Source organism: Gorilla gorilla, chromosome 1 (genome assembly GCF_029281585.2).
Source record: "Gorilla gorilla gorilla isolate KB3781 chromosome 1, NHGRI_mGorGor1-v2.1_pri, whole genome shotgun sequence".
Taxonomy (NCBI): domain Eukaryota; kingdom Metazoa; phylum Chordata; class Mammalia; order Primates; family Hominidae; genus Gorilla; species Gorilla gorilla.
In genome coordinates, this window is record NC_073224.2 from 201915668 (window position 1) to 201931045 (window position 15378).

General features: G+C 55.7%; 1 protein-coding gene across 1 annotated transcript; it reads left to right on the forward strand.

Annotated features, from left to right (window-relative positions):
* Positions 1–6447: 6447 nt before the first annotated feature.
* POU3F1 (POU class 3 homeobox 1) lies at positions 6448–9446 on the forward strand. Its single transcript, XM_031005719.3, has one exon. The coding sequence runs from the start codon at positions 6527–6529 to the stop codon at positions 7880–7882; it is 1356 nt and encodes a 451-aa protein (XP_030861579.3). The 5' UTR covers positions 6448–6526; the 3' UTR covers positions 7883–9446.
* The last annotated feature ends 5932 nt before the right edge of the window (positions 9447–15378 follow it).

Below are 15378 nucleotides of genomic sequence, written 5' to 3' on the forward strand. Positions count from 1 at the left end.
GTTGGGACTGCCCTCCTGTTCTACCTTCCTCCCCTAGGGAGCTACCCTGAAGCTGAGGAGGGTGAGATGTGGTCTCCCACCAGAGGGGAAGTACTCACACACACAATAAAACAGTATCCCAAAACACTCTCAAACGGAAGTACTGTCTGACACAATTACAAACCAAGTGTCTGACACTAATACAAACCAAGCAAAAGCACCCTAACACAAGCACATAAATGGGCATCTCTAAAGTAGAAACATATGAATTCATGCAAGCATGCTAACATAAAGTCACCATATATACAAGCACACCAAGCCACCTACACACTATTATAAACATCATAACACATATAATCACAAGAGAACTGCCCTCCCTTCCTCCCACCCCACCCAAACTGCCTACTCCCACCCTTCAATTGGACTACAAAGTCAACCCAAGGCCCAGAAAGGCATCTCACTTTTCTAATGATGGTGACAAGGACTTAAATTATCATCCCCTGCTCCCACCCTATCCTGTGATGGTGAATTTTGCAGCCATCCAGATAAAAAGTATGTTTTAAAAAAAAGAAAGAAAGAAAGAAAGAAACTAAAGCCTAGCCCCAGCCTTTCAGAGTGATTAATCCCCACTAATGATTTACCGATTTGCAGAGAGCGTGTTCTGCATAACCGGATTGTGGGCATTAACACCAGCTCAAAGGCTGACATTCTGCTAAAAATGAAAGTAAATTTCAAGAGCAATTGACCACCCCTAATTTGAATATTCTACTGACACCCTGGGAGGACCCCTACCCACACGCACAGCCTAGGGGCTGAGGCAGGAAAACAAAAATACAAGGAAAGATTCTTCCCAAAGAGCTATTTCACCTTCTGTCCCTCCTTCCCTTCACCAAGACCTGAGATTAAATAAGTTAGATTGCTCCTTTCTCTTCTGCCAAAGGCAGCAACGGCCTTGCTACTACTCCTCTCTTCTGCCTTGGGCTCTAAAGATCACAGGAAGGACAGAAGAACTGGACACCTGAAGGGGCTGAGCTTAGAGGGAGAGACGTAGGGGCTTTGAGGGCTCAGAAGGGTGAGCTCATTCTATGTGGGGAGAGCTTTAGGATGGTGGCAAGCACTACAAATCTGTCTAGATGGCACCCACCCTCACCAAGGCAGTGGATCAATAAGATGACCCTGGCACCCTCCTAAGACTGGGAATTTATGACAGCTAGGACCCTGCCAGACTCTTCCAGTCAAAACCACATTGCAGCTCAGAATGCGCGGGCAGCAAGCCCCAGTGGGCGTGGTCCCTCCTGACACTCTTTAGCAAGAACTGGTTAGGGGAGCAGGCAGGTTCCACGCCTGCTCACACAGCCTCTTACTCACCCCAGATGGCCGGCCAGGGAGGGAAATCAAGCCACACTTTCCCTTTCCAAGTTTTCTTCAAGCAGTGATCTCACCCCCATCTTCTCAAGCAGCCAACAGAGACCATATTGCCCAACTTTCAGACGAGGATACAGAGGGTTAGGAGGCTGACACTGGCCCAAAATGAGGCCTGAGTCAGGGCCAAGATGGAACCCAGGACCCTTTACTGCCAAGCCAGGCCACTCTGAAAAGGCAAGATCCAGGGCATAAGGAGACTGCCAGGAGGGAAAGGAAGTGGCCCGCGAGTGCTGCCCCGGTCCAGCCAGCCTCAAAGACTCAAAGTCCATGCATGCAGGAGGCATCCTAAGATACACAGCCTGTCCGGCAGCACTTCCCATGGGCCCCATCTCTCCTCTTCATCTCTTAGCATTCCTGACTTGCGAGGAATCCAGGTGGAGCATCCTGGAGCCTGTCTTCCCCCAGCACTGAAAAGGCCTGAGGTCTGAAACTGCATCTGCTCTCAACCCATCCTGGACTCCTAACCAAGTGACCAACTCACAGAAGAGAGCTCGGGGGCTCAGAGACCAAAGGGGGAAAGCAGCCAGACCCAGCTGCCTCCAGGAGACACTGAGCAAGGCTCTTCCTCTTTCTCCTTCCCAAATCTGTGCTCGGCGTGCCATTGTTAGGCCCCCTGACACCTGGGATGTGTGTCTGGAATACTGCCCTGTGTATGTGGCCGCCAGGGTGCTGATGACGACTGACTCGTGAGTATAGTTGTATTCTAGGGCCCACGTCTGTAACCCGGGGCTTCGCAGAAAGAGTATAAGGAGCTGGAGCTTGTGTAGCCTGTCCATCCCTGCAGAGCCTCCCTCCTACTCCCAGCCCCCCACAGCCCCCAGCTCAGAGACCCCCCACAGTGAGGGCCCCATCTGCTGGAGGCTCGGTGACCTGTGTCAAATGAGCAGGCGCTCGGTCACACTCCAGAGCCTGGAGGAGGCTGCTGTGCTCTGGGAAAGCCCAAGCAGCTCCTGCCTGGGGGCGGGCTGGGCAGAGGCCCCACTGGGGAGGGAGGCCCGGGAGACTCTGAAACTGGCGGCGGCCTGGCTGGGAGCTGCACTCCACAGAAAAGGAGAGTGGGAAAAAATATGAAAAGAAAAGCCTTGGGCCTAGCGCTGCAACCAAACCATGTGGACCAAACTCTGGGTTGGACACAGCCCTTTCCTCTGATTTCTGATCCCCTGAGCGGATCTGTTATTTCTTACAGGGTGTGGGTAGATATGTCTGTGTGTCTCTGTGATGTGTGGGGTGAGCCTCTTTGTGCATCTGGGTGAGAGGGTGTGCATGGCTGGCTCCACGTGCTCTTGCATGTGAGTATGATGGTATGCCTACGTGTGTGACTCGGCACACCAGCTGAGAGTCTCCATGTTTGTGGCCCCAAGAGCCTGTAGGTTTCATGTATCTCTGTGTCAGCAAAGCAGTGCCTACTTCAGCCTATTTCAGCCTATGTGTGGGTTCTGTGTATCTCCCCATTTAGACACATGCCTGTATTTACCACTGGGTGTTGCTTTGTGTGACTATCAATATTCAGCCTAATGGTGCAAGTTTGTGTGTTCCTATTGTGAATCCGTACATTCAGTCCTGTGCTAAACTGCATGGTTATATCTGTGTGTGTGTGCGTGTGCACACCTGTTCTCATGCCCACACCACTCTGTGTCTGCATGGGTCACGTGGATGTCTGACCTCTGCGTGTACACCCTGCCTACGTGTTGCGGGTCTGAGGATGAGTTCTCCCCAGGGCCTAAGAAGGTGGTGCTGCAGGACAAAGGGGTTGCTCAGCTGCAGATGTTTCTACCAGTGGCCATGTCTCAGCCCTAGTGTCCCACACAGAACCTTAAGAGTGATGTCAAGACTTCCTGGGGGAAACTTAACTCAAACACAAGAAAATTCTGACTCAAGACCAAACCCATATCCCTGTAGAAGGTCTAAAATTTCCAAAGCAGAGAAAAGAATTATATCTTTCCTACTTCAAACTGCTTTCCAGCCCAGGCCAGCATCTAACATTTAAAGGGCACCTAAATTGCATGCCTTATTTCATCTGTGGAGCCTCAGAGCAATCCTGAAAAGCAGGCATTATTGTTCTCACTGTAAGATGCACAAACTTAGGCTCCAAGAGGCAATGTGGCTCACACAAAGTCACAGGGCTGCTAAAGGACGTGGTGGGATTGGGACTTTGATCTGCTGGGTGACAAGCTGATAACCTAGAAGCCTCGCTACTGCTCTACTGCTGATGCCCCTCAATTCGGCACAGACCAGGGAAGACGGTTTCAGGAGCCCCAGCAGGCCCTGGCCTGCCCTTGAGACCTACCAGAAACAGGGCCAAGGGCTCTCTTTGCTGTGCCAGCCAAAGCTGCTGCCTCCATAGACCCCCATCCCACGGTAATGAGGGGAATGATGAGTGAAAACTCACAGGTCCTGTGCCCTTGGACAAATTTTGGGTCCCTCATCTAGGCAATGAAGATAATAATCTCAGTGCTCTCTCACAGGGCTGAGAGGTACAGGTAAAAGTACTTGCTAAAACACTGTGCCTGTATGTATACCCTATGTAACAAACCTGCACATTCTGTTCATGTATCCCAGAACTTAAAGTATAATTTAAAAAAAAAAAAAACAAAAAACTCCGTGCCTGTTGGTCATTGTTCTTCCAGCCTCAGTGGCAATTCCAAAGGCTGGAAATCAAAACACCTGCCCGCTGTCCAGACTTCCTTCAACAGGAACTGAGACAGATTCACAGAATCACAGACCATGAGAGTGAGAAGTGCCAGAGAGGTCGACTGGTCCAAACCTCTGCAATCCCATGCTACAGGTGGAGAAACTGAGATTTAGTTAGAGAGGGGGAATGCCTTGCCCGTCACTGAACAGCAACAATGGAAACGACCAAAGTAAACACCTATCTGAGAGCTTTACACCCCCATTGTCTCACATAACTATCTGACCTACCTTAGTGAGACAGGTGGGCTGCCTATAGTACTGTTATTCCCAACGTACAGGAAGGAAAACCAAGAGCTAGGAAGGCTAGACCAGAGTTACTCCTGCCCAGGGAGATGATGGCAGCTCCAGGTTGAAAGCCCAAGCTTCAATATCACACAGGCCTGGTTAGGGCTGGCACGAGCAGGGACTTCACTGTGGAATTCCCAGTCTTCCTCCTACCTCCCAGGCCTGGGAAAGGTGAAAGACCTGGGCTGCCTCAAGGTGACCATTCCCTGGGCCAGAGTCCAGGAAAGCCCAGTATCTCTAGCTCAGTTCAGACACAGAGCTCCATCGCAGCTCTTATAGCTAGGGTGGGACCACGGAGCCTGCTCAGGACAGTGGCCAATGGCAGGATAAGGGCCCTGCTCTGTCCCACTCCTTCCCTGGCTGGTCCTAGGGCATTCAGGGCCCACATGATCAAAGTCTGTGCCCAGGGTGACCCCTGTCACTGTCAACTCTGTCCCAGCCGCCCTGGATCGTTCCAATGGCAGCTGCCACCTGAGCCCCCAGCAACTTTTTTCAATCTAAGGCTTTATTCCACAGACCTGATTTGCCCAGTGGGGCCCTAGCTGGGCCCCCAGCTCAGTTCTGTGATCTGGGACCCCAGGGCCCTGTAAGCTATAAATCCACTTGAGGCTAGATCCAGGAGAGAAAAGAGGGAGGACTGGCAGCTGAAGACTCCCTGGGACCCAAGCCTCGGTGTGGGGAAGAGGAGAAAACACAGCTCAGTACCCTCAGCCTGGGGCCCAAGGTCGGGTAAGAAGGCACAAAGGAACTGCAGTGAGGTCCGACTCCACTCAAGATCCTTCAGGGAGCCCTCAAGGGCTGGGGCGTGAGGAGGTAGCTGAATTCCACTGCCCACCTTTCCAAGAAGGCCTCCTCAATCTCAATTCCCTTTTCAGCAGCTCCAGGCAAGTCCGGGCAAACTCTAGCCCGGGGCTCTTCGCGAGGCTGGACAGCTCCCGGCCTGCACGCCGGATTTCTGGAGCGCCGGAGCCCCTTCCCTGAGCCCATCCTTCTCCTCTCCCGGGGCGTGATCCCACCACGACCACAGCCGATGAGCCGTTCAAGCTGGGAGAAGGAGCGAGAAGGCTGCAGCGGCGCAGGTCAGATACCCCTGGGCCCAACGTCCACCCCCCACTAGCGCCCTTGCCAGCAGCGTTTTCCCCGGAGCCACAGTCTCCACCTCGAGATCTTCTCCTTCCGGAACCCCGGAGCGCGGCCGGGTACCAGGGGCTCGCGTAGGACTGTAGAACCGCTGCCGCCCCCCGTCCCAGCCCCAGCTGCCCGGGCGGTACTCACCTGGGCCTCAGTGCCCGGGAGAAGGGGTGCCCGCGCGAGGCGTGAAGCCAGAGTCCGTCCGACTCCGCCCGCACCGGACGCGCTCTCAGGGCAGAGGAGGTCGGCGGAGTTGTGACGCTGGGACTAGAGGGAGGAGAAGGAAAGCCGAGTCGGGCCGGGCAGACGCGCCGAGGAGCGCCCAGTGCACGCTGGCAGCCGCGGGAGGCGAGGCGGGCGCGGTGAGCAGTCGCGCCGGAACCGAGCCGCGAATCCGCGCCGCCTCGCGCTCGCAGCCGCCAGGACCCGCGGGAATCCTGGTCCGCCGGCAGCGGTACTGAGGAGGGAGGGGCGCGGGGCTGAGCCGCTTCTCGGAGCCCGAGCGCCTCCCGGAGCCCGCAATCCCTGCTGCCCGGGCGGGATGCGGGCGGGAATTCAGCTCGCGTGGAATGTGGGACCGGCCGGGCTCGGAGTCTCCAGCGCTGGGGGAAAGCGGGGCCCACACAGCCAGGACGAGAGGGGGTGCGGTCCCAGGGCCACCCCCGCGCCACTCCCCACGTGGCGGCCGCGCCCCCGGGGCGTGAGTGTGTACGCGGACGGTAGGGGGGCCGTGAATGAAGCCCCAGCGGCCAATCAGCACGGCCGGCGCGCGGGACCCCGGGAGCGACGCCCAATGGAGAGCTCTGGGCCGCCGGGCAGGGCGGCGGGCGGGCGAGGGGGGCGGGGGCCGGGCCGGGGAGGCGGGAGGCGGCTCCGCGGGCAGCCAATGGACGGCGGGCGGGGTGGGGCTCCGGAGCGCCGAGCGGGTCGGGGCTTTAAGCCGGCGGAGCGAGGCGGCGGGGCCCGCAGACGGAGCGGAGCGGCGGCGGCGGCGCGGCGCAGGGCGCGGGGCGGCATGGCCACCACCGCGCAGTACCTGCCGCGGGGCCCCGGTGGCGGAGCCGGGGGCACCGGGCCGCTTATGCACCCGGACGCCGCGGCGGCGGCGGCGGCGGCGGCGGCCGCGGAGCGATTGCATGCAGGGGCCGCGTACCGCGAAGTGCAGAAGCTGATGCACCACGAGTGGCTGGGCGCGGGCGCGGGCCACCCCGTGGGCCTAGCGCACCCCCAGTGGCTACCCACGGGAGGAGGCGGCGGCGGCGATTGGGCCGGCGGCCCGCACCTAGAACACGGCAAGGCGGGCGGCGGCGGCACCGGCCGAGCCGACGACGGCGGCGGCGGCGGAGGTTTCCACGCGCGCCTGGTGCACCAGGGGGCGGCCCACGCGGGCGCGGCATGGGCGCAGGGCAGCACAGCGCACCACTTGGGCCCGGCCATGTCGCCGTCTCCGGGGGCCAGCGGGGGCCACCAGCCCCAGCCGCTCGGGCTGTACGCGCAGGCGGCCTACCCGGGGGGCGGTGGCGGCGGCCTGGCCGGGATGCTGGCGGCGGGCGGTGGCGGCGCGGGGCCGGGCCTGCACCACGCGCTGCACGAGGACGGCCACGAGGCGCAGCTGGAGCCGTCGCCGCCGCCGCATCTGGGCGCCCACGGACACGCACACGGACATGCACACGCGGGCGGCCTGCACGCGGCGGCGGCGCACCTGCACCCGGGCGCGGGCGGCGGCGGCTCATCGGTGGGCGAGCACTCGGACGAGGATGCGCCCAGCTCGGACGACCTGGAGCAGTTCGCCAAGCAGTTCAAGCAGCGGCGCATCAAGCTAGGCTTCACGCAGGCCGACGTGGGGCTGGCGCTGGGCACGCTCTACGGTAACGTGTTCTCGCAGACCACCATCTGCCGCTTCGAGGCCCTGCAGCTGAGCTTCAAGAACATGTGCAAGCTCAAGCCGCTGCTCAACAAGTGGCTGGAGGAGACCGACTCGTCCAGCGGCAGCCCCACCAACCTGGACAAGATCGCGGCGCAGGGCCGCAAGCGCAAGAAGCGCACGTCCATCGAGGTGGGGGTCAAAGGCGCGCTCGAGAGCCACTTTCTCAAGTGCCCCAAGCCCTCGGCGCACGAGATCACCGGCTTGGCAGACAGCCTGCAGCTGGAGAAGGAGGTGGTGCGCGTCTGGTTCTGCAACCGGCGGCAGAAGGAGAAGCGCATGACCCCTGCGGCCGGCGCGGGCCACCCGCCCATGGACGATGTATACGCGCCTGGGGAGCTAGGGCCTGGCGGGGGCGGCGCATCGCCACCCTCCGCGCCCCCGCCGCCCCAGCCGGCGGCGCTGCACCACCACCACCACCACACACTGCCCGGCTCCGTGCAGTGACCCCGCGGGCCGGGCCCCCGCCGGCGCGCTGCAGGGCGCGGGCGCGCAGCCCGCCCGCGCGGCCTGGACTCTTTTTGTTCGGTTGCTTTGGATTTTACAAAAAAAAAAAAAAAAAAAGCCCAGAAACTTTCGAACAAAACCAAACACCCGGACGACCCTCTCCGGTGATCGGCGAAGACGGCCCGGTAGGCTGCGTCGCCCGAGCCCCGGGAGAGAGGAGCGAAGATCCGGAACTCGCCAACTCACCCCGGGCATCCTGCCCGCCGCCTGCTCTCTGCCCCCATCCCCTCGACGACCCCCGCCCCTGCCCCCCCGGGCTGTTCGGGGCCGGATCCCGGCAGCGGCCTCCCCAAAGCGACAGGTAACGCGGTGCGGGGTTAGGGATTCCCCGGGAGAGAGGACGAAGCGAGGAGAGTTCCCCATCCCCTCTCCCCGCGTGGACTCCTGAGCCTGCGGGTCCAGGGTGGGGGGCTGTCACTTTATTCGCTACACGCCTCTTCTCTCCTATAAGGATGCGCCCCACCCCCTTTTCCCCTTTCTCCGGGCTTGGTTTTTTACGGTTTTTATTTATTCGTGGAGCCTCTCGGCTCCTGGGGTCCTTCTAACTCCGCCCGCGCCCTTAATTTAAATCGCTGTATACTGTATTTATCGGGGCCCCGGAGGGGAGGTCGCGAGAGCCGCGTCTGTGTATAAAAGCAGGAAATAGCCAAAGCTTTAATCTAGCCTAATTTATTTTTCCCCTTATATTTCCCTCCCCTCCCCTCCCCCCAAAAAAAAGCAAAAAAAAAAAAAACTAACAAAAAAAATTCCAGTGTTCATTTTTCGTTTCGTTTCATCCGAAGCCCCGGCTTGGTTCCCGGCCACGCCGGAGGGGTCTGCGCTCCCACACACCCAGACGGGAAGGGGCTTCTGCCCTGCTGCAGACCGACCGCCGCACAGCGCGGCCCCTGCTCCCCGCGGGGCCCTGCCCTCCTGGCCACACCAAACGAAACTTGGAAAAGTTAGAGAGATTGTTTTTTAACCAGCTGTAGAAATAAGCCGTTCCCTGAGAACCCTCCGCCTGATTCCCTGCAGCTTCCCTCTGCTCCCTTTCCAGCCCGCCGGGATGCGGGATGCCAGGGGAGGCCGGGAGAGAAATTACCCAAGTTTGGGGTGAGGTGGGAACCATGTAAATATGTGAGATATGTACACACTGGCGGGGAGAAGAAACATTTTGTGCTTGGTTTTTATTTTTGGTTTTCCGGTTTACCCTTGCTTCCTACCCTAAAGGATTTTGTACACTGACTAATCCGAAAAAGATATTTTAATATGATTTCCGAATTTCTGACCCATCTCTATTTATTTTCTGGATGTGTTTGGAGCTTCCCCCTTCTCCGTTTCTTCTTCTGTTTGTTAAGGTTTGAATTTAAATTTTGTTATTTTATTTTTATTATTTTTTGAAACAATGTTTCGGTGCATTCTCTTTGTATCTTTATTGCAAAAAAAAAAAATGTAGACTGGGAAGTTCCCTTTATATTTATGTTATAGTAAATATTTTATTACTCACATAAACATGTACCCCAGGGCTGTGTCCTGTCCTTTTTACTGCTAGGGCTGGGTGGGTTTTGGGGTGAAGCGATGGGATCCCCTGCTTCACCTCCCTGAAGTTCTGATCTCACCAGGAGAGATCTTGGAGGAAGATGACCCTGCAGACCTTCCAGGTGGATGTCAGGACATGGGCAACAGTTGGGCCCCTGCCTCAGGTGCATCAGTTTAGGGAAGATGAAGCTGCCTCGTGTCCCCCTGTCATAGACAGACTCTCCTAGACCAAACCAGGGCCCGGGACAGTGAGCCAAAGACACCACATGGAATTCGGATCAGCCATTGTTCATGCACAACTCGACTGCTCTTCTCCACCAAGAAAGAAGCCCGTCTCGGCCTGGGTCACCAGCCTAGAATCTATAATCCCCCACCTGACACCTCAACCCCCAACTTTCATTTCACCTTGCACTCTATATGAGAGGTCTGAGCCAACTTTACCATTCCCAGTCCTAGGGCACCTGGAAGCCTGGTCAGGCCCCACCATCCTACTCCAGCAGGCTCTCCACCCAAACTCAAATGGTGCCCAAGCCCCCCTGGATGCACTGGGAGTTCTAACAGCTTAGACAGACGTGGCTTTCATGGTCCTATGTGAGCTGGGTCAGCCTAGGGAGGGAGCCCTGCCAATTTGCTTGGGCAAAGCCGGTCTTATGTCTCTGCAAACAAACCACTGCCCCAGCTTCTGTTGGGGAGAAGTGGAGGCACGGGCAACTGTGCCATCAGAAAGACCTGATATCTTCTTTCCAAGGTTGGGTACCCAAGACCCTCACCACCACCACCAGTGCAGGGAGTGATAGGAAGAAGAGCACAGACCTTCTCAGATGCTGTCTTCTGGAGTGAGTCAGGGTATCTGGGGGCAGATCTGGTTCCCGGTGCAGAGCTCCAGACTACCTGGGTTCCAGTCAAGACCTTATTTTCTCCTTTAAAACAACCCTTCTTAAAAATACTGATAAAAGAGCTCTTCCTGCTTCTTCCGTAGACGCAGTTCTTTTCCCCTCTCAGGAGAAGCCACATGCGGTTTCTCTCACTCTTTGTGAAGCCAAAGCTTGAAGGCATAATCTCTTAGCTGGGGAGAAAGTTGACCCTAGTGAGGGGGCGTGTGGGGCCCCTCCTGCCAGGGAAGCGGCCCAAGTCCAGGCCTGTGAGAGGCCTGGGCTCTAGCTGACGGTGTCAGGGATGTCCAGAGAGGTGTCCCCAGGGCCCCAAGTTGGTGCTCCCTGGCGGGGCTAGGGCCTCGGGATGACTGTGCCATGCTGAGAGTTCCTGGCGACTGCGCTTGGCCCTCACTCTTGCGGGGGAATTGTCTCTGCAAGTACAAAGGCTGCCTCGGCTTCCAGAGGCCCAGGCCCTCACTCCCTGCTCCTTTTTTCTTCTCCTCCTCAGCTCAGTCCAGCCAGGTGAGCGAATAGCCCTGTAATTGCCACCTGTGTCCCAGCCGTTCCCCACACTGGTGGGCCAGGTAGCCTTCCCTCCCATGTTTCCTAAAGAGGAAGCTGTCAACATACCGGCCAGCTGGGCAATGGCATAGCCAGGAGCCACTGACCACCCTGCCTCAGCCTCTCATTTCCTACTCCACCAAGAACAAAACTTTGAAGCCGCCACACACTCCTCCCTGCTCCCTCATTTCTCCATTCCTGGATTTGTCCCAGCCTCAAGGCTCTGAAATGGAAGCAAATGAAGCTGAGAGCTCCCGCCGCCTGCGCGGCCCAGAGCCTCAGCAGGTTTTGAGGTTGGAAAGGGCCACCGGGAAGATGAGGCCTTTCACCAGCCTCTGCCTGCAGCTGACACCAATTGATTGATTGATTTCCTAATTGTCTGCTTAATCCTCTACAAGAGGGTGGGTTTATTATTTAAGCAAGTCAACTCAAAAATAGCAAAACAAAGCAGCCTCCTAAGAACCAGCAGCAGCTGAGGAGTAGAACAAAAAAAAAAATGAAAAAAAAAAAGTGGAAAAAGGGATGGAAGAAAATCTTTTACTTTGCAAGGATTTGGCTTAATGAGACACCAGCATGAGATAGCTACCCGGTGATCAACCCCTTGGTCGCAGAAGGCCCCTAGATGGTAGGAATCTCAGCACTTTATAGGAAAGAGAAATCTTTTTCCCTGGATAGAATAGAGTTAGGACAAGCACAGCCAACTGTGGGCTTGATGCAGTCTCTCCGTCCCAAGGGTATGTATATCTACCTGCTTATGCCTGAGAGCCTCAGACTTCCTTTTGTTCAGGAGAGGTATGTGTCCCTAGCATCGACCTCCAAGGAAGTTCAAGCTTTCCCTAGCATATTGGGAATTTTCTGATCCCATCTCCTTCCGCATCTCACTTGAACAAAATTATTGTTTATGTTGATGTGGCCACAGATTATGGTAGTTAGAACTCTCTCCCCATGTGAACCTCTGCAAGTTGGTGTAAGAATTTGTGTGTATGCTGTTGTGTGTGCAAAGCCACAGCCAATCCCAGAGGTAGGAGAGGGAAAAGAAAACCCAGGCTACACTGCTAATGCTTTGAGCAGGAAGAATATTTGTAGAATGGAGGTTGGCCAATACCAAAAGGAAGGAAAATGGCCATCTTAGTCACCTGCGGTCATCAAGGCAAACCCAGAAGGTACCCTGCCTTGAGGCGTGAGGACATTATATTCTCCCCCACCTACTGCCCAGAAGGTTGCACTAGTTTATGTGTTGCATGCCTTAGGTCCTATGCAATCATCCCTTGACCTTAGGACTTGACTGGATGTCCATAGGACTAACTGACCCCCAATCGCAGTTGCCCACTTAGAGCCGTTTAGAACTCATCCTCCCCTGGAGAGGCTCTGGGCCTCCAATGACACATCCAGGGCCAGGCTGCTTCCCTCCCTGGAACTTTCCCTAGCAGGGCTTCAGCTCCAAAAAGGAGACCCACCTAAGCAGAGGGTGGAGTGAGAGGAGACTGGTTATCAGGCCTAGTTGCTCTCCTAAGCTCAGCCAAGATGATCTACCCAGGGCCTCTGGCTCGGAGACTGAGACCAGAGGTAGCTGGAGGAGCCATCCATTTTGTCCCTGCCTGTCACATTTGAAGGCTCTGGAGTTGAAATGGTGTTTGGCCATTTAGGGCTCCCCTTGCTGCCTCTTGAGGCCTCCATGTGGGAGGACTGCCCTCTATTGGTCCCTGAACTGGGACCTGGTAGCAGTTACCAGAGCCACCTTGAACCTAAGCATGCCCTCAAAAAGTCAGCTTCAAGTGGGCTCTTCGAGGAGGACTGCCAGTTAAAGCAGAGGCAACTTTAGCCTCCAAAAGAAACAAGCCTGCCCCTCTCTCTCTCTCTTTCTCTCTCTCTCTCTCTCTCTCTCTCTCACACACACACACACACACACACACACACACACACAAATCCATGACCCTTCCCTCTCATCTTCCACCCCGCCCATTCACACACACACACAAATCCATGACCCTTCCCTCTCATCTTCCACCCCGCCCATTCACACAGCCACTCTCAGAAACCCACGATCATACACCACCTCCTCTCTCTCTCTCTCCACTCATCCCCATCCCCATCACTCCTCCCCTCAACCAGTTAAAACCCCGATCCAGGCTCTCACCACCTTGCTCACTCACACGCATGCTAAGACACCCATGGTCACACCCACACCACAGTTTGGGCGGTCTAAGACCAGCTTTCTGGTCTTTGGCACTAAGCTCTTGAGAGTCACTGAGTACCTGGCACATGTAATATCTGATTAAGCACACACGGCCATCCTTTGCAACATTTGACCTGGTCCCCTTCTCTCAGGATTTCCAAGCACTTGCCCCTAAACTGCTTTCCAAACACATTCCTGTCCATCATTGTCCCAGCTCCTCCCAGATCTCTTCCTGCTCCTTTCAGATAATTAAAGTTAGGCTGTGTGTTTGTATGTATGTGTGATCTTATTTTTTAAACACACACCCCCACACATACATATGCGTGTATATATACAAACACACACAGCAATTAGATCTATCCATTCCTGCCATAGTCCTTCTTGTGCAGTAAAACCTCAGCTATGCATATGCCCCCACATTGCTATGCAATGAACCCAGCATCACCTAGTCACGGGCTCCTGATGTCACACACACACACACACACACACACACATGCGCGCGCACGCGCGGACGTACAGTGGCACGTTCACATGGTTACATTGGTCTTTCTCCAAGGGCATGACCCACCTCCCACTACCCACCCCGCTCCCGGGCATCTGAGTGGGCTCTCCTCAGATGACCTGAGTACCAGGAGAGCTTTGCTCCAATCCCTGCCCCCAACACACACACACCAGTGGACATGTCTCCTGCTGAGCCTGACCAGGGTGGGTCTGGGTATTATTAGGCTGCAGAGACAGCACGGAGGCATATGGTCTCGTACACAAGAAATAATGTTCATGTTAAATCAGACCTCATGCATAATGCATGGTGCCTGATCTCACATTATTTTGGGTGTTCGTCAAAATCAGTGTTCTTTCTTATGAGGGCTCCTGAAAAGAAGTGAAAAGGCATTTGCTAATTGCACCCACAGCCTGGACCCAGAGAGCTGGGAGTGCCCCCAGGAGCCTCCCTCTGGCCCCACTTCACCCACCAGTGGGTCCCATCCCTCTGCCCCACTCTGTCTTCCCACTTGGAAGGAGGGGCTGCCTGGGGTTTGTGGCAGGCGTAAGGCCCCGTGTTATTTTTATTTCTTTTCTCTCGGCTCTCTGTCCCTGGAGGGTTCTGGGGAATAGCAGTGGCTCTGTCGCTCTCACACCCGATTCATTTGCCGTTTTATGAACTCCCCGTTGATTCATCGCCTCCCTAAGTCAATGATTCACTCCTGATGGCTTTTCAGAAATCCTTCTTCAAAGGCTCCAGATTATTCAGCTCTGAGCAAGAGCAAGAGCCGGAGCAGACCTGGACCCTGCGTTACCACTGCTCCGTGGACTGGAATGGGATATTGTCCCCATCCTTGGGCCTTCCCTGGAGCTGGGCTGGCCTGGAGAGGAGGGAGTGCTCCATCCACACAGAAGCTGGTAGAGCTGACCCAAGCAGCTCATGGACAGACCAAGCCCATGGCCAGGCACCCTCCAGCCTCTGTGGGTCACCTGCCTTATCCCCTTGTCATCACAGTCCCTCCGGAAGCTATCCACGCCTCCGAGGAGGTAGAGAGCAGAATGGTGAAAGACAGGGGCTCTGGGACCAGACACCTGGGCACAAATCCTGTCTCCACTTCTTATCAGTTTTGTGACTTTAGGCCAACTACCTACATTTCTGTGCCCCCATTTCCTGGTATGGTAACAAAGGCAGTTCCCTGATCATAGAGTTGTTTTGAGAATTAAGTGGGATAATATGCATATAGAGTTTACATAAGTGATGAATAAATGAAAGCTGGTTTTTTGTTGTTGGTTTTTTTTTTTTTTTGGAGACGAAGTCTCCCTCTGTGGCCCAGGCTGGAGTGCAGTGGCGCAATCTTGGCTCACTGCAACCTCCACCTCCCGGGTTCATGCCATTCTCCTGCCTCAGCATCCCTAGTAGCTGGGATTATAGGTGCCCGCCACCACACCCAGCTAATTTTTGTATTTTTTTAGTAGAGACGGGGGGGGTTTCACCATGCTGGCCAGGCTGGTCGCAAACTCCTGACCTCAGATGATCCACCCACCTCAGCCTCCCAAAGTGCTGGGATTACAGGTGTGAGCCACCATGCCCGGCCTGAAAGCTGTTTTATTGTGAGGCCTGAACAGGGCATTGTGCAGAAACAAGTGAACAGGGAAGAAAACCATAATGTAATGAACTTTTACCATGGACCCCACTCTGTCCAAGGCATTCTGAGATACTTTCCCATCACTCCTTTGTGCTTTATTTTCACATTAATTATTTGTATTTTATAGATGAGGAAAGTGGTACCCAGAGTGACTTGTCCAGGGCAGCAAGATTTGTTAAT

Excerpts from the sequence above, each read along its gene's own strand:
- POU3F1 (XM_031005719.3), top strand. The coding sequence starts at position 6,527 with ATGGCCACCACCGCGCAGTACCTGCCGCGGGGCCCCGGTGGCGGAGCC.